The sequence below is a fragment of the Telopea speciosissima genome, chromosome 11, assembly GCF_018873765.1.
Source record: "Telopea speciosissima isolate NSW1024214 ecotype Mountain lineage chromosome 11, Tspe_v1, whole genome shotgun sequence".
Classification (NCBI taxonomy): Eukaryota; Viridiplantae; Streptophyta; class Magnoliopsida; order Proteales; family Proteaceae; genus Telopea; species Telopea speciosissima.
The window spans coordinates 49178180-49202407 of record NC_057926.1 but is presented as its reverse complement, the minus strand read 5'-3'; the positions used below and the strand labels follow the sequence as shown (position 1 = coordinate 49202407).

The 24228-nt window shown below is 38.5% G+C and overlaps 1 protein-coding gene across 1 annotated transcript; it reads right to left on the bottom strand.

Moving 5' to 3' along the window:
* Positions 1 to 3457: 3457 nt before the first annotated feature.
* On the bottom strand, positions 3458 to 22312 carry LOC122646664 (plant UBX domain-containing protein 7-like). The gene is made up of 10 exons (XM_043840252.1): positions 22020 to 22312; positions 17969 to 18096; positions 17573 to 17683; positions 16422 to 16617; positions 13315 to 13392; positions 13155 to 13223; positions 9081 to 9224; positions 8789 to 8891; positions 4048 to 4322; positions 3458 to 3898 (listed from the first exon to the last, which is right to left on the bottom strand). Exons 1-10 carry the CDS (start codon positions 22119 to 22121, stop codon positions 3734 to 3736), a joined length of 1371 nt encoding a protein of 456 aa, XP_043696187.1. The 5' UTR covers positions 22122 to 22312; the 3' UTR covers positions 3458 to 3733.
* Positions 22313 to 24228: the final 1916 nt, after the last annotated feature.

Genomic DNA, 24228 nt, shown 5'->3' with positions numbered 1-24228 from the left:
TTCATGTCCATATTCATGCCTATAAATCTTCTTCTTCAATTTGGTCATAAGTGGATGGTTATTCTTGAGAATTCCAAGGGAATGCAAGGATTGGTCTTGGGCCTATATAAACCCAACCAATTGCTTTGTAAGAGACATCTTTGGATACATGTTCATGCCCATACTTAGCAATCACTAGGAGTATTATTCTCTCTCTCTCTTTTCTTCTAAGTGTGTTAGAGGGTTCTGTGTTGAAGCTCTTGGCTCCTTCAAGGGACTAGAAGGACTGCTTCATCTTCTAGTTGGAGGTTGTTTTATCTTGGGGTAGTGGTGCGAACACTCCTTGGCAGTAGGAGGCATCAATTACCTTAAAGGCAGCACCACAAGTGTGACTCAACCTCAAGCTTGTTCAAGTTGTTGCGGTGTGGTTCTACATCAAATTCAAGCTTTGGTCTTCTCATTTCAGCCAAAGGTCAAACCTAGTTTCTACCGCTTAATCTATTGTATTGTAATTGTTGTTTCAATTATTTGTAAGAATTGTAATACAATTACCCAATACTTTATGTTTGTAACATTAGTCTCTCATTTCTCTCCCTCTTCAACTACCAAATATTCCTATTAAGTCTCTCTCTCTCTCTCTCTCTCTCTCCTAAGATCTGTAATCATTCCTATTTCTTTTCTTACTAACAAAGTAACAATGTCTAATCTTCTCATTTCCTTTTTTTTTTGGTTTCTCAGATCCTATCTCTGTGATCAATCTTCTCATTTTTTTTTCTCAGATCCTCTCCCTCTCCTTAAAATCTCTCTCTAACCCTAGAGTATAATGAGTCGTAGGGAGGTGTGTCAAGATTTGAGGGTGTACCCTGGGGCATGCATCTTCCCTGAAAACCATTATCAAAGGTGGTCAAGATTGGGGCATCTTTACGTTCACAATCTGGTCCATTTGGTCTAGTGTGTGCATGTGAGAGAGGACCGGATCCATCGATCGCCTAATTACCCTACTATACCAATGGACAGGTTGTGAACGTGAAGATACACCCAATCATCCGGCCCGAAGAGCACATAGAGAGAGTCAGGCCTGGACTTGAAGATTTCTACTTTTATAGATTCACGCAAAATGGCGGAGTAAATTACAAGTTTGATGAAAGAGATTAGCAGTGTTGTATTCTTGATTCTTGTTCCCATTAGTTACCTTGCGTGTTTTTTTTTTTTTTTTTATCTTTTTTCTATCTACTTATTATTGGTTTGGGTTTGTGATGTTGTTGTGGTTGTAGGGTTTCAAAATTGGTGAATTGGATCGGGAATCGGCTGGGTCCAATTCTAAATTCTGCCGTTCTAAATCAGTATATTCATGACAGGATTCCCCTGAATCGGTGAATAATGGCCGATTCTAGTGTTATTGGGGCTGATTCCAGCCAATTTAGATCCGATCTGATTCAGAATCGGCATTCCATCACCAATTTCTGGTTTAAAAACCTTGTGTGGTCGTGATCATTGTATACCTATGATGGCCAAAGATTTTTATAGGGAGGAAGAAGAAGAAGGGACAGAGAACCCATGACTATTGTATCTCTATATTCAGTAATCAAACTACAACGTCTGAGTTTGGGTTCACATGGACTCGTTTAATGGAAAGGAAGTTTAACGTTATTCTTGCTTGTTAGAAAAACAACGTCTAGAATAACACTTTTTGTAGAAGAAAAACTAAGAGGAAGAGAAGAGCAAGAACACAAGACAAGATTCACGTGGTTCACCCCTATGAAGGAAGGTTACGTCCACGGTGGAGCGATAAAAAGATTCCACTATTTTTTCTAAGCAAAAAATATAAATCCTCACTCTCACATCTCTCAAAGAGATAACAACATTATATAAGAAAACCAAGATCTCAACGAGCTCTACAGGGGTTAGTGCCGACACTAATATATGTACTTTATGGCCATTCTAGCTTCAAAACGACCCACCGAAGAATCACCACAACACTTTTTAGACTAAGATCAGGCTTCACCAATAACATTGCTAACATCCGATTGAATATTTTGATTCCAAACTCTTAGTTTCATAAACATTGGGAGGTCGTTCAAAAATATGTTTAAGATATAATTGAAGACATGATTTAAAACCATAAAAGAAAGAAAGAAAGAAAAGAAAAAAAGTTTATTTATTTTAGTAGCAAAAGGAATGTATTAGTAGGAATATTTGGTAGTTGGAGAATGTGGAGTGTCCTAGATCTAGTAGAATAGAGATAGATATATGAGAGAGGGAAGCCACTTAACAAACTTAATGATAACAGATTTTAGAGGACCCCATATATATCTCAATGGCCAAATTTTTATCCATGATAAGCAAGGAAAGTTTCTCAAACTTTGATTCAAAATTTTATTAAAATTATCAAAATGCTATCAAATGGAGATGGAATATAAAATACAAAAATGGCATATTTTGTAATTTAGCTACTTCCTCTATTCAGTTTTAAACTGACATTGTACAAATGAGATGCTTGTTTGCTTCCTCAAAAATGGCATATTTTATAATTTAGCTACTTCCTCTACTCTGAAGCTTTATGTAGCCCGAAGTCATTAATGTAGAACTATGCCATGGCTACAGAGTTAGAAGTAAGTACTAAGAAACATCGATCAACGTAGGTGATCAATGCCGTCTTTGTCCAAGTGGATGATCTCGACGTAATCTTCCATTTCTGATGATAATTCACCGAAGCTGCCGAAGTCTCGAAGACGATGAGACAGAACTCCACCTATGAGTGAACTTGAGGTGAGACCGTGAGAGCTACAAAACTAGGAAAGCGATCATCCTTGTTTTCTTTTGATTTTCGGACGAGAGTAGAGTGGACAATGAAGGCCAGAAGACAATGGGATGCGGCCGATGGGAGGATATGAGGAGAAACGAAGTGGTTTGGCTTTGCAGTTGCAGGTTCTTTAACTAAACCTTGAAGATTGTGAAGCTCTGTGGTTGGAAAAATAATGGACTTGTATTTTGCTGCTAGCACCGTTTAATGTCTCTACTTTTTGAGTTTTTGTTGGTTATTAAGCTGCTTTTGCTTAGACATTGTTTCTAAATCCTGATTCTACTATTCTGAAAGTCTGTGTGTTTGAATCCTTGGTCTTTCTGAACAAATAGTTATGCGCAAATTTGTAATTACAGAGCTCAAAGCTTTGTTTCGCTTCCAACCAATTTTGCTTCCATGGCTTCCATATCATCTCTCCCAAGACGCATCTCTCAAATAACCCATTCTCCAGGTTAATTAATTCTGTCTGATCAATGTCTTTGGTTTCTGGAATTTGGGTTCCGATGTGTTGTTTAATAAACAGATAAAACATTTTGAAGTTAATTACAAATCATATGAAATAATGATAAAACAAAAGTTTGCACAATATTTTTTTTATTTTACTTCCCTTCCTTCTATTTCCCTTGCACTACACTGAATCATAGAGATCATAAGAAAGAGGTGAAATATCCAAGAATGGAGAAGGAAGTAAAAGTTCCGTAGCCATCACCTTATGAAAGAACATAAATATTTACAATGAAAAAAAACGAAAGAGTCCTAAGTATGAACCAAACACCCAACCCCTTCGTCAAACAAGGACCAAGATCATAAAAAAAGGATGAATGGATAATCACTCAGAGAGTTCTTCCCTGCAGTTTCAGCAGCCAAAGACATAAAGCTCCAAGTTCCCAAATACAAAATGACCCTTTCATTTCTTTATTATTATTTTTTTAATCGATTAATACAACCTTCTCATTCCCAAGTAACTGAGATCATCGAGTTCGCAAGGCCCGACAACTCAAAGGTTAGTACGCTCTCATAGTCCAAAGACTTTGAAGCTCCTGGGATTGCTTGTGTTAAGCGGAATGGGCGAGTCTCTGCTTCTTCGAGCTGAGAGTAGCAGAAGGACCACAGCAACTGAAACAATCAACAAACGTAACCATGAATGAAACACAACCATTTGTAGCATTCAGTAAGGTCAGTGGTCAAAAGAAAACCTATGATTAAGGATGGTTGGAACATCTTACTCAACATTTTTTAGGAATAAACTTTCTGAAAATTCATACCTTTACTGGGTCCTTCAGAAGGAAATTTCTCTGAACCCTACGACCATCAGGAAGACGAATTCCGACCCTGCAAAGGAGGTTTCTGTCACCTTTGGGTTCTTCAGGAAGAGATGGATATGTATACTTCTTGGTAGAGCATGTCTCAGCTTCCTTGTCCAAATTGGAATCATCTGCTGCATTAGTAGAAGTAAAGTTGATGGGCTCTTTTTTGCTTCCCAAAGAAGCTGCCAGCGCTAGCCGCAATTCTTCATCTTCCTCATTAGCATCATCTGTGACTGATAGAGCAAGCAAGGAAGATCAAAAGAAGAATGAATAGAAAGATCTTAAAAGACTAAAAAGAGGAAAAGGAAGAAAATTCCATTAAAAACTAACGACACATTTTTAGGAATTCTGGTAACTTTTAAGATTCGATAAAGGGTCAAAGAAATAAGTTTCCAACACACTTCCATTAGATCAAACTTATGCTGCAGGAAAAGGTGTGCAGGACAGATTTGGTACAAAAACAAAATATTCAAATACATCAAATCATTAGAATTACAAATGTTTAAGATTATATCATATCAACAATGGGCCATAATACGAAGTCTATTCTACACATCCATAATCCATGTAAATAAATGTAGTAATGTTGAAATGTTTCATAGTAATGATGGTAATCCATAGTATGCTAATTGCTATTATGCTGTCCAAGGACAGTTGAGAGGGAATAACGGAATATAGCTTTAGAACCAGATGCATCTACCCCGAGTTCAACACATGCATGATCATAGATCAAATTGGATTCTTCGCACACATGCTAGATCCCAACACATTTACACTGTTGTCAAACCTTCTCACATAGTATGCTCCTCTGATCACAGAGAACTTCTTGCGACTGGGTTAAAGTATCATGTACAACCAGTTCTGTGGCACCATTTCCAAACAGCCTCATGTAGCATGCATAGAGAAGGATTGATCATCAAATGGGTCATACACTCATACTTAGGTAAATTCCTCACAGGATCATGCATTCAAATAAATTTTAACCTTCAAACAAGTTACAAGTGAAACTTCAGAGCTTTACCCTAAAATATCTTACCTCCCCAATTAACATTGCAAATTAATCTCCAATTTTTTTTATTTTCTTTTTGGATGGGGTGGGGTGGGGTGGGGTGGGGTGGGGCGGGGGAGGGGGAAGTGTAAATAACTTGGAACCAGGCTAATTCTTGGCCTTGGCAATCTCTTATGCAGGAACGGTTCGTCAATCCCCACTACACATGTCTAGATATAGCTCCACTGAACCCGTACAGGATCTGAAGCCCCACTTCAAAATTTTCATAATAAAAGGATTGAAGCTAAGCATGTTGTACCAAAGCTCAAAGAGTCTTTTGCATAACTGAGCACATGCTGAACACTGGAACTGTTGGATATGAGCAAACATGAGCTCTACAAGAGAGCAATCCTTGTTTGAGAATTTCATCACACAAATAATGGACCAAGGAAATTTAGGAAACAGAGAAGATTAGGCTTCAGATGTCAGATTGAACTTTTGAGTGTTCAATCTTTGAAAGGGTATAAAGATTGAAGGAATACTGTGCTTCAATCGATCAAGATAACCACTTAAAACAAAAGGATTCAAAAAAATCAGAAATACCAGAGAATTCAATCAAAAATAAAAGAAATGATCCAAATAAGGCATTTAGAAAGAAGCTGGCAAAATCCCCAGCACTGGGTACTACTTTTGATGGGGCGCAGTGTGGTTGGTCATTTTTCAATTTCTCAAATGCTTCTAATGGACTCTCAACTCTCGCAGTTCAGAGAAAAAGCAAAAACATAGTTGTGGGGTATGTAATGGGTAATGAGTATTACAGTTTAAAATTTAAAATAGACTAGATATCAGGGTGAAAAAGGATTAGAAGATGGTGTGTGTGTGTGTGTGTGTGTGTGTAGAGAGAGAGGGAGAGAGCAGAGTTGATGATGAGGAAAGGAGAGATGTGTAGGACCTAGGCCAACCCTTTGCTCACAGAAACTCCACAACCGGGTAAACTCAACTCAAACTTTCATTCCATTATTCAAATCTCTAATCTGTTCTTCAATTATATGCATATTTAGACTGAACCTCCTTATATGTATCTAAAACAGAATTGTGAAGTAAAACAGAACTAGAAAGCGATTCAGACTCAATCTCTATCACACTATCTAAAACCAGAGAAGACTTTCATTTAAGAAGTGTGAATAAACTCTCCTCCCCTGAACAATAGACATTTGCTTTTATCTGGAACTTGACATGTTTAGCTACCAAATCTAAGACAAATCAAATTGGTCATAGTGCATGTTAACATACCATATTAATGTGCATGAATCAGTATTCCAGTTATATCAGCAGAAGAAAGAAAAGAAAACAGGCCAGAATGGCCTGCTGTTTGGTCTGGTCCAACTTTGAAGCAGTTATCTTGTTCTTTACAGACCCTGTGGTTCAGTTCTGGTTCACCCAAGGAACCAGCCATTGTAGGATCTATTTCGGACTCTACTTTCTTTAATTTATTATTCTTGTTATGTTGCCAGTAGTCAGGCTGGAATAGGTTAATATAATTTCAATCCTGTTTTCAAGCTGTTTTCTTATTTCAGTTTCCCAGTCAGTTTCCTTTTCAGCTCAAGATTGGTTTAGGTCTTCCTTTTCTGACTTTGAGCCTGTCTGGCATTGTTCTATATAATGTAAATGTACAGGGCTAGAGTCCTACCCACAAATTTATTAATGACGATAGGCTTTGGCTGCTACTTTGGTCTGTGGATCTCAGGTTCTCTTGTGGGATTCAAGAGTATTCTTCTGTGGACTCAGTAATGGAATACTTTGGATTTAGTAGTGTTTTCTGCCGTGGATTCAACAGATTATAATCAGGTGGATTCCTGAATGTTATACTCTCTTATCTATCTTCCCTTTTCAGCAATTGAAACAGGTCAGATCTGAACTTTTCCTTTCTGCGCATGTTAGTTTCTTTATACATTCTAATTCTGTTTTGCCTTGCTGGCTTATCAATCTGTTAGTCAATTTTCCTTCTTCCTTATGCGCAGTTTTCTATTCTGGATTGTTGTTTCTAGATCTAGATTGAATGCAATTTCTGTTTATTAGTTTAGCCATCGATTTTCTGGAATCCTATTTCAACTCCAATTCTTCTAATCTGGATTTCCTGAAACTGGTAAATAATTTTGATTTCTGAATCTCTGTTTACTATTAATCACTGATTATTACCTTCATTAAATTATGGTTTGAAGCACTAAAATCTGTACTGTGATTCTGCAGTTCTTGGGTAACATAATTCAAGTAGGATTCCTCTACAACTCAGGATCTGACCATCAGTTTTAAGTCAGATTTTGCTGCGACATTACCCATCCCTAATTAACTACTTAACCTTGTCTTTGTTAAGGCTCTCTTTGGTTCGATTTTGATTTCAATTTCAGATTGGTTTCTTAAAACAAGTCAACGAATAGTTTTTTGGTCAAGAAATCGAATTTGCTTGGTTGCATATGAAATCCATTTTGGAGCTCTTGCCGGAATCAAAGATGCATAAGAAATCCATTTTGGAGCTTCACAGCCTCTATCATTGAAGACATTGATTTCGATGATCAGTGAGTACCTGGCCTCCGGTTTATGAAGGGCAAAGCAATGACCAACTTGGAAAGGAAGGGACTTAGAAGGATTTCTGGCAGTTTTATTTTCTTTGACTTTGATAGCAGCAGCGGTTGCAGATACGGCCAGAGGCCTCTTGATTGAAGGAAGAGGTCGTCGGTCTTGGACAAGCTGATGAGGAGGGTGGGCAGGGCAGGGAGGGAGCAAGGACGACAAAGGTAGGGTGGAGGGAGGAAAGGATACGAGAAGCGGTTGCAGGGCAGGGGGAGAAAGCAGGGGCAACAAAGGTTGGCCACTGGCTGCAGGGTGACGAAGGTGGGGTGGAGTTGTTGTGGTCGGAGGCTGCATGTTGGGGTGGGGTGGAGGGGAAGGATATGAAAATCAGTTGCAGGGTGGGGGAAGGAGCAGGGGCAACGAAAGGGGGCCACTGAATACAGGGGTGGGGAGAGATGGGGGAGAGGGCAGGGTGAGGAGGTAGCAGGGGAGGGGGTGGGGAGCGTAGATACCAAGAGAGAGATGAAATTGAAATTCCGAAATAGCTCTCCAGCTATTTCAGAATTTCTACTTTTAATGATTTATATTTCCCAAAAATAAGGTGCAAAAATCATACCAAACACACTCGAAAATTGAAATCTCCCCCTGAAATCGAAATAGAAAACCAACCGAAGAGATCCTAATTTAATGAAAATCTCCAGTTCTGATTTGGTTCCTATCCCTGCGATTTTGATTAAACTTGAGGTTTCTTAACCCTAAATCCTTAAAGTCCTCAGAAACCCCATCAGTTCATATCATTGAAGGTTTTTTTTTAAAGTAAAAATAAAAAAAGTAATGAACAGGACAAATAAAAACACTGAATCTCAAACATATGAATTTTATAGTCTCGTCTTCATGTAGATAAATTCTGCATTATAGCTGTAGATTGTCTCAAAAATTCATCGGCGGTAGCTGTACTGGCAAGTAGTTTTCCTGGCCAGAAAACAAATAGGTGTAATATTCTAAATGGGCCAAAAACTTCAGTTTGTTGATACTTCACTTCTTTCATAGCGTTTTTGTTTACTTGTCAGTATTAATACTTCTGGACCAAAGGCTGCACCATGAAAATACAACACCAATCAAATGCTAACCTGGTCATACCTTGTGCTTTTTGGGTAGATTTCTGAGGACTCTCCCGTGGACGTTTATGAGGATGAGTGATATGGTGGTTCTTGGGGCCACCATCCATGAATGGTAGTAGATCCTACACAAAAGGGCAAAATAAAATTTAGAGCTAGAGAAGAATCAAAACTTTATCTCGAACCTAACTAATTGAAAAGAAAATTACAGTCAACCTCTGGTAATTGAGAATTTGAGATTACTAAGTACTCCCAAATAAGTCAAGGTATCTGTGGTATGGATCAAACATTTCCAGAAATTATGCAAATCATACCTCCAATAAACGGTCTGGATGGATCATTCCATTCCATGACCACATTTTTTGTCCTGTGATGGGATCAATAACAAGAATCACAGGAATGGAGTCCAAGTTGTAATAAGTGCAGACTTTCTTGCCTTCAGTGGTATCGTCATATACCTATATTAATCACAAAATCCAACCATGCACGTTAAATGATATAAGAGAAAAATGTATGCAAAAAAGATGCAAACAAATTTTTCCATTATAGTCTCATCCCTGTGAGAATTATTCATCATGCATACACAAAACTATTCACCATTCTAACAGGGATAACACATGTACAGTTAAATATAAGAATTATTAAATTTGTCCATCTGAAAAAAGTAGAGTGGAAGCATAACATGTTTATTCTGTTTGGCTGTAAATATGATCAAAATTGATTTAAAAGTATCAATCATTCTAGCGTATATGTGTGCAACTGCACAAGCAGAGTTGAACTATAAAAGATATTGAAGTTGAACAACTCCGCAAAGTCATTCTTTGTTCATCTTTAGTTTTTGGAGAACTGTTTCCCACTTTCCTGTGGGGGAGTGTACCGTTCACACCGACACACAGAGGGGTCAAAATGACTGCCCCCACCCCTCATGAAAGGCAGAAATGACCGACCGCCTGATGCTTCCGCACACATTTCCATTGGCCCCCGAGCACGCGCAGGGACCATGCTCCCCCCACAGAGAACTCTTCCCCTTAGTTTTTTTACGACATGAAAAAGTAAGACATGAAATATGGATATAGAAACAAGCCGGGGAAAGACAGCAAGAGACATGAAATAAAAAATCATTCAAATGAGAATTAGGAAAACATAATGCATCAATCACTATACATGGGATCAGGAGAGGGGACTAGGCATGGGTATGAGTTAATAAGTCAGGTTCACCTATCCCCCAAAACATAGCAAAGATATGTGTCCAAAGAAGGAATACTCTTATTCTCCTTCAAAACCCTGTCCAAGTGTTTTGATAAGTTTGTGCCAGACACATATACCATACCCATACCCATGTCATCTTGTATTAGCAAGGGTACTCCAGGTATGCATGAAGTGTCCAAGTAGCAAAGAATCCATTGCAACAACATCTAGAACCCAGAAAATTATGCCGTAGCATTGACATAGTTGGACCGGTGCTACCCGCTGTGGAAACCCAAGCCGAGATAGAACCGGCCCAACCCAACTTTTTGGTCCAAAGGAGCTTGGTAGATATTTTTCCTTTATTGGGATAGATATTGTTTAGTTAAGGAGATAGCTACAGAGTTGTTTGTTTCCTACTTAGTCTTAGTTTCCTATTTAGAGTTAGCTTCTAATTTTTAGGATTTTTATTTTCCGATTAATATGCAATGCAACCTACCGATGGAGATAGTGAATATAATTGAATGAATAAAAATTGAGTTGTTTTGAGTTTCCGTGGAGTGCTTGGCAATATTCCAGTGTGGCCGACAGTGCAGCCTTCCCTTCTCCTTTCTCAATCCTTCTTCTTCTCAGATTCGACTCCCTCCCCCTTTATTCTCCTCTTCCTTCTTCTTATTTTCTTCTTTATTTTCTGTTTCTCTTGAGTTCCTCTCCCTCATCTCTGTGCCCATCCCCTGTTTCTGTGGTACTACCAGTTCCATAAGTTTGGGATCAATATCCCTGGTTGCTTTTCCTTTTCCCCTGAGATTTGAGTCGTAGGCACCCCTCCCTTGGGCAATTCAAATCCCAGTTTCCCTGCCCCAACCAGTTCCTCTACCGTAGAATTCAAAGTCTATAAACAGGCTGGTTCTAGGCCTATTGCTGCCAGCAGTTTCAGAAAGCTTTCTTTGAATGGTCGACTGCTGTTTTGTTGGGCTTGGGCTACCACTTGGGCCCTTCATAGGCCTGGGGTATATAGGGGTTGTCCCAAAATCTCAGCTCCATCAGAGCACTGTTGAGTGAGAACCATCCTTCGTAGGGTTCTGGTCTTCCGCCCTTGGTTTCGGCTGTAGGTAGAAGACGAATTCCCCTCCCCATTTTGATATCATATTTTTTTTAAGTTACTTTCCCATTTTACTCTCCTCTTTTGTCTTTAATATCTTTGTCCTATATTCTGTCTTTATTCCTAGTTTATCCATGATTAATAAATGCTAATCAACTTTATATCCTTGTCTATCAAATGGCACCTTAAAATTTCTGGTTGTTTACCAGGTTGCCACCCCCCGCCCATATAGACCTAGGAATATTTAATAATAAAAAGGGCGTACCCAGTGCACAAGGCTCCCGCCAGTGTGGGGTCTGCGGGGGCTTACCTCGGAATTTTTTATATTTTACCATTATAATCCAAACCATAGCGAACCCAAACAAGGTTTCTGAACCCCGAGATCGCATGAGAAAAGAAAGACCATAAAACTCAACTCAGCCTTATCCGAACTAAATGGGGTCAGCTACATAGAATCATTTTTCTCAAATCAGCTCTATTCAAAGCCATACTTGTTACCATTTTAGGCCTACCACTGGCTCTTTTAGCTCCTTCAAGCTGAATCAAATCACCCCTCCGTGCTGGAGCATTCAAAGGACTCCGTTGCACATGTCCACGCCACCTCTTATTTGTTCATTCCACATTTATCTTTTCTAGTTTTACCACTCATCCATCTCAACATCCTCATTTCAGCTACACTAGTTTGCTTATGTTGTTTCTCTACTGCCCAACATTCAGCTCCATACATCATTTCTGGTCGAATAGCTGTTCTATAAAATTTTCCTTTTAAGTTAAAAAGGAATACGCCAATCACACAACACTCCGGACACACCCCTCCACTTCATCCACTCTATCTAATTCTTTGTGCAACATTATCCTCCAATTCTCCTTTATTTATGATTGAACCTAAGTACCTAAAATTTTCACTTTGTGGTGTCTCCCTATCATCAATTTTTGCCATTTCACTATCAGTCCTATTATTACTAAGGTTACACCCCATATACTATGTTTGTGTTCTACTTATCTTAAAACCTTTTGATTCCAAGGTTAATCTCCAAAATTCAATCTTTGCATTTATCCATGCTTTTGTTCATCCACCAAAAAATATTATCAGAAAAAAAAACATACACCAAGAGATTTGATCTTGAATGCCTCTAGTCAGCTCGTCTATGATTAATGCATACAAATATGGGCTTAAGGCTAATCCTTAATGTAATTGGGAATTCACTACCCTCCCCCCTCCCCCCTCCCCCAGTTCTTACACTAGTCGCAACACTATCATACATATCTTTAACCATGTTCACTCAAAACACTTTTCTTCTCTAATACTCACAAAATTAACTCTTTAGGGACTCTATCATAAGCTTTTCCTAAGTCAATAAATAAATTGCATATAGAGACAAGTTGGGTGAAGATAGATTGAGAAACAAAATAAATAGAGAATCGTTCAGATGAGAAATAGGAAGCGAGACACATCATAGCATCATTTAGAAATGTATAACCAAAACTATGTGCTACCCTAATAAGAAGCAATGAATAAACAGGAATGACACATGTAAGCCAAAGAGGAACAATAGTTTCTGTGGTCTCAAATCCAGTTCCAATACTGACTTATTAACCTTCATTAATTGCTTTTGACAAAGATGACAGTTATGCACACTAAAAGGGGCAAGGGAAAATCTTTCAAATTATGGCAGAAGAATGGTTCATGATAGCTTGTAAGTAGAATCAAGTTCTTACAATTTAGGGTTAGGCATTTTTTGTGACTTTGATCCGAACATATTAATAATTAAGACCATGGTCATCCAAGGACAATGAAAGAAGAAACAAACAAATCCCAACAAACATAGCCAACTCTGCCTCGGTGATACTGCATAACTAAAGGTTAAAGCAGCTGTTAATGGTTTGCCGACTAGTTGATGCTTTGACTGGCCAATAAATAAGACCACGGTCTTTTTTGTCTAGTTAATTAATTAGTTAGTTTAGTTGGTTTAGACTAATTAATTAAGGCTTCTCTACTTTCATGTCTTTAAATAAGTCGATAAAACCCAAAACAGGAGGATTCAGGAACAAAATAAACAAGACCAAAAAGGTTAGAAAAAAAAAAAGTTATAGCACAAACCTGCCAGAAGATAAAGTTAGTCCTAATAGTCTGAGCCACGGCTTCATTTGACCATGTGTCCCGGTTCAGCTTCACATAGCAATACACTCCCAAAGCTAATGTCAAACTCCGAAAACATAAAGAGCATGAAAATAAAGCGAATGTTTTCAGAAGATGATACCATGTGTGAACTGAACTCCTTAGTGGACTGCAAGTTTACTACGAGCCACTTGTCTTGGTCAGAAGCTGTAACTTTTGCCTGCAATTAGTAATACAATTACCCACCATGAATCCATGTTCAAATAAAACAGAGATCAGAATATTAAAAATTTATTCTGAATTTTTTGAACGGAAAAAAAAAAAAAAAAAAAAAACCTGACAAATTTACATAGGAATGCTTTTTTCTACACAGGCATCTTGGGACATTACTGTTTGCCACATTGCTGATTGGTTAGAGCTCAATGTATTAAGGATATGTTTCCAATATTACGTTTTTTCTCTCCACTCATTTGCTAAATTTCAGCTCAAAAAGGCATTACGAAACACAGCAAAACATACAGGTCCATCTTGGTTTTTGGATGGATTAAAATATTAAGGGAAAAATTCAATAATAGTGTGGCCATATGATTCGACTTTGGCTATGAGATTTAACAGATAGTAATGCGTATACTAGGGCTGTGAAGTCCTAATTCTGTTAGTAAGAGAAGAAGAAGAGATAAAACTTACAAAAACTAGCTCTTAAAATGAGAAAACATACTTGAAATTCGGGCATCATTTAAGATTTAAAGGAGGATCAGAATACGAGCAAGGAAATTATTAAAATCAGATCAAAATTGTTTTCCTAACCAGAAATCAGCAGATGAGAATAGAAATCTTCGACCTGCCAAATATCCCTGAATCCTAACAATTATAATGGGAGCAATAAGTCATGATATATTGACCTGATAAACTAGGAATTATTACGCAAGTTCAGTAGAAAACAAGACCAGAAGCTTATATACTTGATTCAAGATCAATCTTAGAGGTATACTCGCAGATATAGCAGAATTTGATAGTCCAAAAATTACCCAGAAAACAGGGCACCCCCCTCCCCCAAGCTACTAAAAAGAACAGAAAAATTAGGATGTCAACGGGCCGGGCATGTTAAAACCCCAGCCCAACCCTAGGGGTCTTAAAATTGGCTCAAGCCCAGCCCGGCCCTGCCAGGGCCTAACAAACTATCAACCCAGGCCCAGCCCTGCTAAGGTTTACCCTAGCCTGACCCTGATCGACCCTGATTAGGGCGGAATGTTGAGCAGTTAAGAAGTGTCATATAGAAAAGCTATGTATACCAGAGATGAGGATGTTAAGATGGATGTACGGAAAGACTATAAAGGATAAAGTAAGGAATGGTCGTTTTAGATCTGATTTGGGAGTTGTCCCGATCAATGACAAGCTGCAAGAATGTCATTTGAGGTGGTATGGCCATTTTCAACGCAGGCCTGAGGATGCCACAGTACAAAGGAGTGATCTGATTCTAATTGAAGGAGCTAAAAGAGGTAGGGGCAGGCCAAAAATGACCATAGGAGAGGTTGGGAGGAATGACATGCATAGTCTGGGTCTTGTACCAAGTATGACCTCGGATAGAGCCTTTTGGAGGGCAAAGATCCATGTTGCCGACCCCATATAGCTGAGATTTCCTTGACTTCCTGGGCTGGGCCTATTTCCTCTTACTTTCATTTCTCTTTTTGCACTTTTCATCTCTCGTGTCTTCATTTCTTCTTTTCTCTTACTTTGATTTGCAAGGATCCATGTAGCCGCTAAGGCTTAGTTTGTTGTTGTTGTTGTTGTTGTATTGTTTGTTCTCTCTAACCCCCCCCCCTCTTCTCTCCTTTGGTAATGAATATTTTATCCATCCAAAAAAAAAAAGTGGCCATCACATTGAAATTCATTGAACAACAGGCCAAACACTAATAGAACCCAACCCAAATCTCTTTTTTCACCAAAACAAACCCACTTCTTGTGACTTACCTCTGCATCAGCCAATCAACATGATCTCCTCTGTATATCCAATGGTCGGAATGGTTTTATCAGCCATCCATCATTTTAATGGCTGAAAAAACAAGAGAAAATTCAAATGGTGGGTCATACAGCTGAAATGACCCACAAATTTGACATATGGTTAGATGCCCTAGCTATCTGATGCTATAATTGGCTAAACAGCCCTTGATGTGGCAGAAACATCATCCTGTTAGAGATTCCTCTGAACATAAATCAAAGTAAACAACCCTTGGCCATTTACATTTCTAAAAGTAATTGACACAATAAATACCCAGAACAACTTATAATCACTTATTCTCTGACTGTATGACTATTTAACTTCTAAGCATTTTGTATACTTGATGAAGTAATGAGAGGTGCTACATACTGTTTGTTCTGTCTTTTTAACATGCAATACATGTGAATATAATATTTTATCAGGTAAACCAGTTACATAGCAGTATTTTGAAATATCATAACACCTCTTAACACTAACAAAACTGAATCTGATACTAAAACATGTCTTCAACCTAGTTTCAGAACCTTGACCGTTGAAAATATACCTCTACAAAATCACAAAGAAGAACCTCAAATTCTCAATTATTGTGGACCCAACCAATAGAGACAGAACAAGTGCAAAGTTGCATATTGTGGGGTATGGGTGGATACACTATGATGTGCCAGGAACTTAGACACATGCAAACTCAGAACATGTGGAGATAATGTACAATAATGTGAATATTTTTTAGAGCATATTTAACCAGATATAAAGTACAAACAGCACAAGTTACATTTTTTAGCAACCTATAATGCCTACTTTGCCACAAAATCCATGCAATAACAATCCTAAAGTGCTTTATCAAACAAAGAAAAAGCAAACAATGAAATAGGGAAGGGAACTCTAAACAAAATACAGTGAAAAAAGATGATTTCTTCAACTGGATATATCTATTCTAGATTCAGATGAAACAGTGATACTGATATTGGAATGTTTAAGACCGACTTCATACTGAAACATATTGGATACTGACATGGACTAATTTTGTACCTTTGATACTAAAGGAACGTTTGGTTTTGTTGTCAGTAATACAATGGTGAACCATAAGATGCATAAAACTTCTTTATCATATCATGGGACAACTGTAGATACTTTGAACCTTGCTTGCAGAAGTATCAACTAAATAGAAAGTAGAAGCAGAAACTACCAAGAGATCAATGATATTGACAGAATATGAAAGTTCGATGAGGATTAAGGAAAATCAGTTTTACCGTGTCAAAAGGTCCATGAAGCATCAAGGCAAAAGGAGGACGATATAATGAAGCAAGATTATCCTGGGAATTATCTGTTGAGGATGCAGCCCCTTGGTCTGATTCCCAAACACCAGGATGTTTCATCTCCTCACCGAAATTACGGAATGCAACCAATGAACTTGCTTCTTGTGACGGATATCCCATCCTTGATGTTCTGGTGCAAAACATGTGTGGCGAACATTTAAAAATATGTAGAGGTAAAAGAAAATGCCAAGGCACAATTAATCTATAATTCCAAATTAATTCTGATGTCATCTTAATATGTCAATGCAGAAGAAGCCATCAATGTTACACTCACAAACAATCATGAACACCACCGCTTGCCATCTTCCTTCAGTCATCCTTTCAGATGTTTCTTTCTCTTCTCTGTTACTTTACGACTCTTGGTGTTATACAGGTCATGGAACTAAATCTCGGTCGAAACTGACCGACATGTCCGAGTTGTCTCGGTTTCAGGCCTGGCCGAAACGAAACTCAGGGTCAAAACCCAAGTTTTGACCCTTTTCAACCCAGGGAGGCTTAGGGTCGAAACCTCGAAACAAGATCTGGCACATCTTGGTTTCAGGTCTGACCGAAACCAGGTCCAAAACCGAGAAATCGATCCTTGATATAGGTGCTTTCTTAACTATCACACTACGAAGGGTTTAAGAACAGCTGCCAAGTGCAGTTGGTGAGCTGTGGTGCGCTTCATGCCCATGCTCACCAGGAGGTCTCGAGTTCGAGTCTCCTGGCTGTTACCTTCCCCCCTCCCCAGTACCCCCCCCCCCTCCTTAAAAAAAAATAAATAAATAAATAACACTACGAATGGTTTCTTGAATTTTTCTCCAAGTTTGGTAGCAACTGGGTTTGAACCATTGTTAGCCTTTTCCATTACAATTTTCTGTTTAAGACTGCCAACTAAACTAAACCTACATCAATCCTTTGTACCTAACTCTCTGGCTCACTGCAAAGAGGATGTTTACAATTGTTTGCTGCTGTTGTCCATAATCTAATACTAAAAATTGAGTTCAATTTCAAAATGAACAAATGCAATTACTAGCTGCCTTCAAATGACCCAATCACTATCACTTGCATTCAAACACATATAAGAAAGATGGGCTGGGCAATACCTATACAATATAGCATCATCATATAGAACATCTCTTTTAACTGGTAGAGGAGGCCGTACTTCTTCACTTCCAGCATCTTGTCCAACATTTTCAATGTTTCTTGCTGGTCCACTGAATCAAGGTACAGAAAGCAAACATTTAAAAACTGTTACAAGTGATTAAACCCTTTAGATAAATGATTTAACTGATTAAAAAAATATAATGAATTATGGGACCAACTAAAACAACTGACTGATAACAAATTCAAGGGTAAGCACCATAATCAACTTAGCTGAACTTAAAAATCCCTCACTGGCCTAGTTTTTCGTCATTTCATCCATGGAAATATAGATTGTTCTGCATCACAGGTAACTTCTTGCAGACCATCTTTAAAAGCATAAAAAATTCTGAACTTACCCTAGGCTTTGTTCGGGCAATGGAGAAGCATTTTCGGTTGGTGAAGAGTAGGAAGAGGGTGGCAAACCCCCACCATCATTTCCAACATAGAATAACTGAATCGCTTCCTCAAGCTTCCAACTAGTGGCCTGCCACCGTAGAACCCAGCATAAAGCTCCAAAAAAGGCAGATGTTATACAACAACAATGTGGAAAAATTAAAAGTAGTAGTAAAAGAAAAAGAAAAGAAAGGCTCAACTTAGCAGTATGATTCCCATATGACACTATCCATAAGATCAGGCTGCCCCAATAGTTATACAACCCTTGATCACTGACCATAAAACATTATCACATTCACAGTCCAATTACATGCACAAATAAAAGGAAATTACCACTGACTGACCATTATAAAGGGGCAAATCTGCACTTCCAAAGGTTGGGAATGCCTTGCAAATGCCAATTTTCATTCTCTATGATAAAACACCAACTACTGTTTGATGAAGAATCATGATCACCATTGGATGTGGCTTGATCCTCTATTTTGGACCTTTGATTTGTACTTTGTACCTTGATTGTATTGTAAAGCTAGGATTTCCAAAAGAAGATGTCATTTGTTTGATGAGAAATAAAAATTAAAATCTAAAATTCGGGTGGCTGAAGATGAAGCAGCTACTTTCGAAGAAACAGAAAGAAGAGCAATGACTGAAGAGAGAGAGAGAGAGTCACAGTTGAAAAGAGGATTCCTCACTTCTTTCTCTAATTCAAAACTGTGCATGAGACTTTCATCTCGCACGAATGTAGGCAAGATACATAGGATAATTTTTAAATCTGTTTTGAGTCTTTAGTTAGGTGTCAATTAGTATTATAACATTTTATTTATTTTTACTACTGAGGCCCATACCTTAGCTGTTAGTTTTTACTTGAATTGCAGAGTTCTATTAGATTTATTCATTGTTTTGGGGTTTAATTAATTTAACAGTCTTAATAGTATTTTCTAAGTTTATTTATTATAGGAAGTTAGATATTAGGAGGTTTCTATTTTTTTTTTTTATTGGTGAATCTTTAAATACATATAATCAAAGTTCCCTTACAAATTAATGGACTATACAATTTGACATTTGAATTGTGTAACCGAGAAAGGTTCCTTTTTTCTCCCTCTTCTCCGCCTCTCTAGACAGTTCAACCCCTTCCTTTCTACCTATCAATCTAGTTTTTTCCTCCCTTCTCCCTACCTTTTCTCTCCCTTATTTCCTACCATTTTCTCTTTCTTTTCTCCCATCGCAGGCTGCTGGAACATACAACTAGCAACCAACCCCTGGTTGCATAAAAATAACCCAGACCTGGGCCTATGTAGCAACCAATCGATTTGTTGATTCCAAATCTAGGAATACGGTTAGCTGCATCACTGTAATCAACCTACCTCCAATAACCTCATTTCAGTTCAGCAGATGAAAATTTGGTGCTTCATTACTCCCCCCAAACCCTGCCGTTGAATTTTGAGGAGGCTCATTAGGCGACCGGAAGGATGCTAGTACGCAAGGAGACTTTAGAAACCGTGTGGGAGATACTGCTCGGGTCTTCTCGGGGCCTATATGCATAGCACAGCTTGTATATTTCCAGAATTGAAGACTGTAGGATACAGGCAGCTGCATCACTTAGTGGCCACAGTTGATGAATCCTTATCCCCTCCAATTTGCTGCCCCCTCCAATTCCTCACATGGGGGCAGAAATGACCATCCTACCCCTACCCGAAAACACTACCCAAGGTGGGGTCCGCTCCCCCCTATTAGAGGAATTGGAGGAATTGGAGGTGCCCGTGAATTGGAGGTGATAATTATTCCACAGTTGATAGTGTGATGGGATTCAGTATTACACTATTAGTTATTATATGGTGCAGTCAAGATGTTTAAAGCCCATGGGAATTAAAATCTGATCAGGCAGCTTGGATACTTTAAAAGCCATAACCCTATCCTTCTGAGGAACCAGCTCCTCTGAAGCTCGGGGGTGCACTGCACCTTGTCCGGCGCGGCAGCAGATGGCGACACTTGGATTTAATGTCGTTCAAACGGTGAGGATCGAGTTGGAAATGAGGATTTCAAAATTAAGAAATCCTTCTCTCCATCGCATGTGCATCACGTTCAAATGTTAAATCCTTTTCTTGGATTTCAAAATTAAGAAATCCTTCTCTCCATCGCATGTGCACCATAGTGATGCCATGGCACTGGAGGTCTGTGCATATCAACCTACGCCATGGCATCCTATCTCTCTTTCCCTCTTCGATTTCTTCTTCCTGCCTCTCTTTCCCTCTTCGATTTCTTCTTCTTTAATTTTTTGTTTCTTCCCCAACCTTAAACCCACTCTACTTCCCAAAATCTCCTATTTTAGCCTTGGTTTAGTAACCTGCAACTAAGACATACGCCAGATCTGATTTCAGATCTCACCATTTGGTTGCCAGTAGAATTTTGGGGCTATTTCTCGTTGGGATCGGCAGACCTTGGTGCTGCGATTTTGTTCCAGAAATTGCAGGGAGAATCGTCTTTATAAGGAGTTTCCTCTGCTGGAACTACTCCAGTTCACCGCCTCTCTGCCTCTCTTTCTATCGTGTTATTGCAAGGTTGAAGAAATTAAGTCTTTAAAATTGCAAGTAAAGACAACTTATATTATTTATATAAAACCCCTTATATTCTTTGTTGCTATTCTGTTTAACCCATTCAGTTTTCTCTTTAACTCCATTAAATTACAGTTCTGCCACTCCTTTACAACTTCAGATTAATTACAATTCTGCCATTGCTCTTATAAATCTTGATTTATCTACTAGTTTGCCATTCAACTTTGCCATTCAACTTTTGATTTAATTACAATTCTACCATTGCTCTTATAAATCATGATTTATCTACTAGTTTGGCATTCAACTTTGGATTTAATTACAATTCTGCCATGCTCGATATGATTGCCATGGCGGGCGACGAGGCGATATATCGATCAGACACCCCTCCACTGACTTGGATCGCCATGACACCATGACAACTATGATGTGCATCATGCTCAGATGTTCCAGCTCGATCCTCGCCGTTCGAACAGCACAAAATCCAAGTGTCGCCATCTGCTGTCGTACCGGATGAGATGCAGCACACCCCTAGGCTGCAGAGGAGCCAGATCCTCTTTCAAATGGGGAGGAAGGATTAATAATATGCCAGCGGAAGTAGCCAGAGAGGGTTCTTATAGAGAACATCAATACATCGTCTTGTTTTGAATTGCATAGATATTTCTTTGACACTTATTTGGTTCACTTGTATCACTATTATACTACCATGTTCCCTTTATGAGAAGTGATTTAGGGAGATAGCAGCAGGCGAGCAGCCAGTGGTATTTTACTTTGGGTGGGTCTTTTTTTTTTTTGGGGGGGGGGGGGGGGTGGTGTGGGGGCCGGGGAGCTAGAACTGCCTCGTCAATGTGGTAGGTAAGCCAGCCATTCAATAGGAAGTTAAGACTGAAACCTTCGTAAGACACCTAATTAGATATACCCCATTATTTTGTGCAGTTTGACAGTCAACCTAAGAGCAAGGGAAGGAGAAAACAAATGGGCTGTCTCGTTAACTCATAAACGAGGTGTTAAAGCTGCTGCTTTAAGGTCCAGAACTGGAAGGTATTCATCGAATTCTCTGGTGAAAAGTATTTAATCCAAGCTACCTATGTAAATCATTTCAGCTCAAGTTTTAAGACTTAAAGAATAATGAAGGATCCCTCCAATGTCCGTTCATTTCTTGCCCGGGCTAGAACTGGATCTCAGGAAAATCAGTTCTTCATGTACCACAGTGGTACTGAGACGCCTCTATGGCCGTCAATTGATAGTCAAAACACTTCAAACTATATGATCCCATCAAATCAACGGCGGTAGAAGAAGATTATGCCCTAGTTAATAAAATTTAACAACTACTGATTAAACCACCAACACCTCTAACCAATTCCACTCATCACTTTATGTTCTTAATCATTAATGCAAGGAATGAGGGATTCGTACCATTAAACAACCAAGCAGTTAACTGTTAAAGTACAAGTGAAATCTAACTGACCTGTAAGAACTGCCTTGCTGTCTCGGCCGACTGTCCCACCGCAATCTCGAGGAAGGATGAGACCATACTTTGTTTCTCCGTCGCCGTTAGAACCCTCTCCATCTTCTCCAGAAATAACAAGTTACAATCTCAATGATAAAATCAAAGGGAAAATCAAAAACCCTACAGAGATTTGAGATCTGAAACCTGATAAGGATGATAATTTACTCTAGGGTTCGCAAGATGAGACCCACAGGAAGAGCTGAGAGGACTTCTCAACGGAGAAATTTTACAGCTTAGGGAGGGGGGAATACTTGGGATCGGTTTGAGATTTTTATACTCTGTCCCTCTCTCTCTCACCCACTTCCTTTCGGAGTTGGGAGAGGGTACGCGTTAACACAGTTGACTTGTGTAGTTGTGTGCCATATACCCACTAAGTATGGTTTGAGGTATCGGTACCGTACACGTATCGGACGATACATACCGCTTTTGCGAGTGATTGATCCCGATATTGTATTGTAAATATGGTATGGACAAGGGGTAAAATAGTCAAAAAAAAAACATTTTTAAAGGAGAATCAAAGGCAAATTGTTCGATACAGGCAATCTGTGTCGATACCGATTCGATACTGTATTGGTTTCTAGGTTAATTGATACCCGATACGATATCATGCACTAAAACCATGGCACCAACAACCATGGTTTTAGTAATTGGTATTGATCGGTTCAATCCATATCGATCTAGATCGAATAGGTTTATCCTTGTTTCCTTTGAAATTTTGATTTTTTTTTTTATTTTTTTTTTCACATTTTACCCTTGTCCATACCGATACGAATCGGCCAATCCAGCTGATCCGATACCGATTCCTCAAACCATGCCAACAACTCGTCCTATCCCAACCAGGGATTGAGTTATTAGTATCAATATTGGTTTTTGCCAATACCGATCCAATACAAATCCGGATCGACTGGTATCGGCTCGGATTGGTCAATTTTATCCTTACTTTTCATTAAAATCAAGTATTTTGATAATTTTACCCTTTATCTGATATCGATACCCAACCTCGAGCGATACCAATACGATCCGATATGGATACCTCAATCCATGATCCCAATTGAATGGGGCCAGTTATGTGTATCCTTATTCTCCAATCAGTTATATTTATCCAATCAGTTATATTTAAAGTCATACATGATACAATGCTTAAGCTATGCATGTCTTTTCTCACTATTTCTTCCAAAGTCATTTTGTATATGCCCCTAACTTTTTAGTTCCTTCAATAAGATTTAAGTCACTCCTCCATGTTGAGCATTTAAAGGTTTCTAATGTATATGGTCAAATGGTTTTCTTGCGGCTTAGCATGTGTCAAACTAATTTTTGACAACTATTCCTTACTTTTATCATTCCTAGTTTTTTTACACATTCATCTCAAAATCCTAATCTCAACTATACTAAGTTTATCTATATGGTGTTTCTTCACCGTCCAACATTCCATGTCACTATATCATAACCAATTGTATGACTGTTCTATAAGATTTTCCTTAAGTTTTGAAAGAATACATCAATTAGACAACACTTCGAATGCACATCTCCACTTCATCCTTCATATTTTAGTTCTATGTGTTATTTCATCCTCTATTTCTCTTTCTTAATTTATGATTGAGCCCAAATAACCGAAATAACTATTTTGTGGGATCATCTTTTCATCAAAATTTACAACTTCATTATCTATCATAGTATAACTAAAGTTACACATATACTCTGTTTTTCATTCTACTTATCTTAAAACCTTCTGATTCCAAAATTGTTTGTCATAGTTCTAATTTAGCGCTAATCATTGATTTTATTTCATCCATCAAATAATATCATCAGCAAAAAGCATACACCAAGGGACTTGATCTTGAATGTCTCTAGTTAGATTATCTATGATAAGCATAAACAAATAAGGATTTAAAACTGATTTTTAATGTAATCCAATTATAATTGGGAAGTCACTACCTTGAGCCTCACCGTTCTTACACTAGTCACCACACCACTATACGTATCTTTTAACTAAAAGAGGTGTATCTAGTGCACGAGGCTCCCATCATTGTAGGGTCTGGGTAAGGTCATAATGTACGCAGTCTCACCCCTGCTTTCACAAAAAAACTGTTTCTAGACTCAAACAGGTGACCACTTTGTCACAATGGAGCAACCTTACCATTGTGCCAAGGCCCACCCTCTATTATAC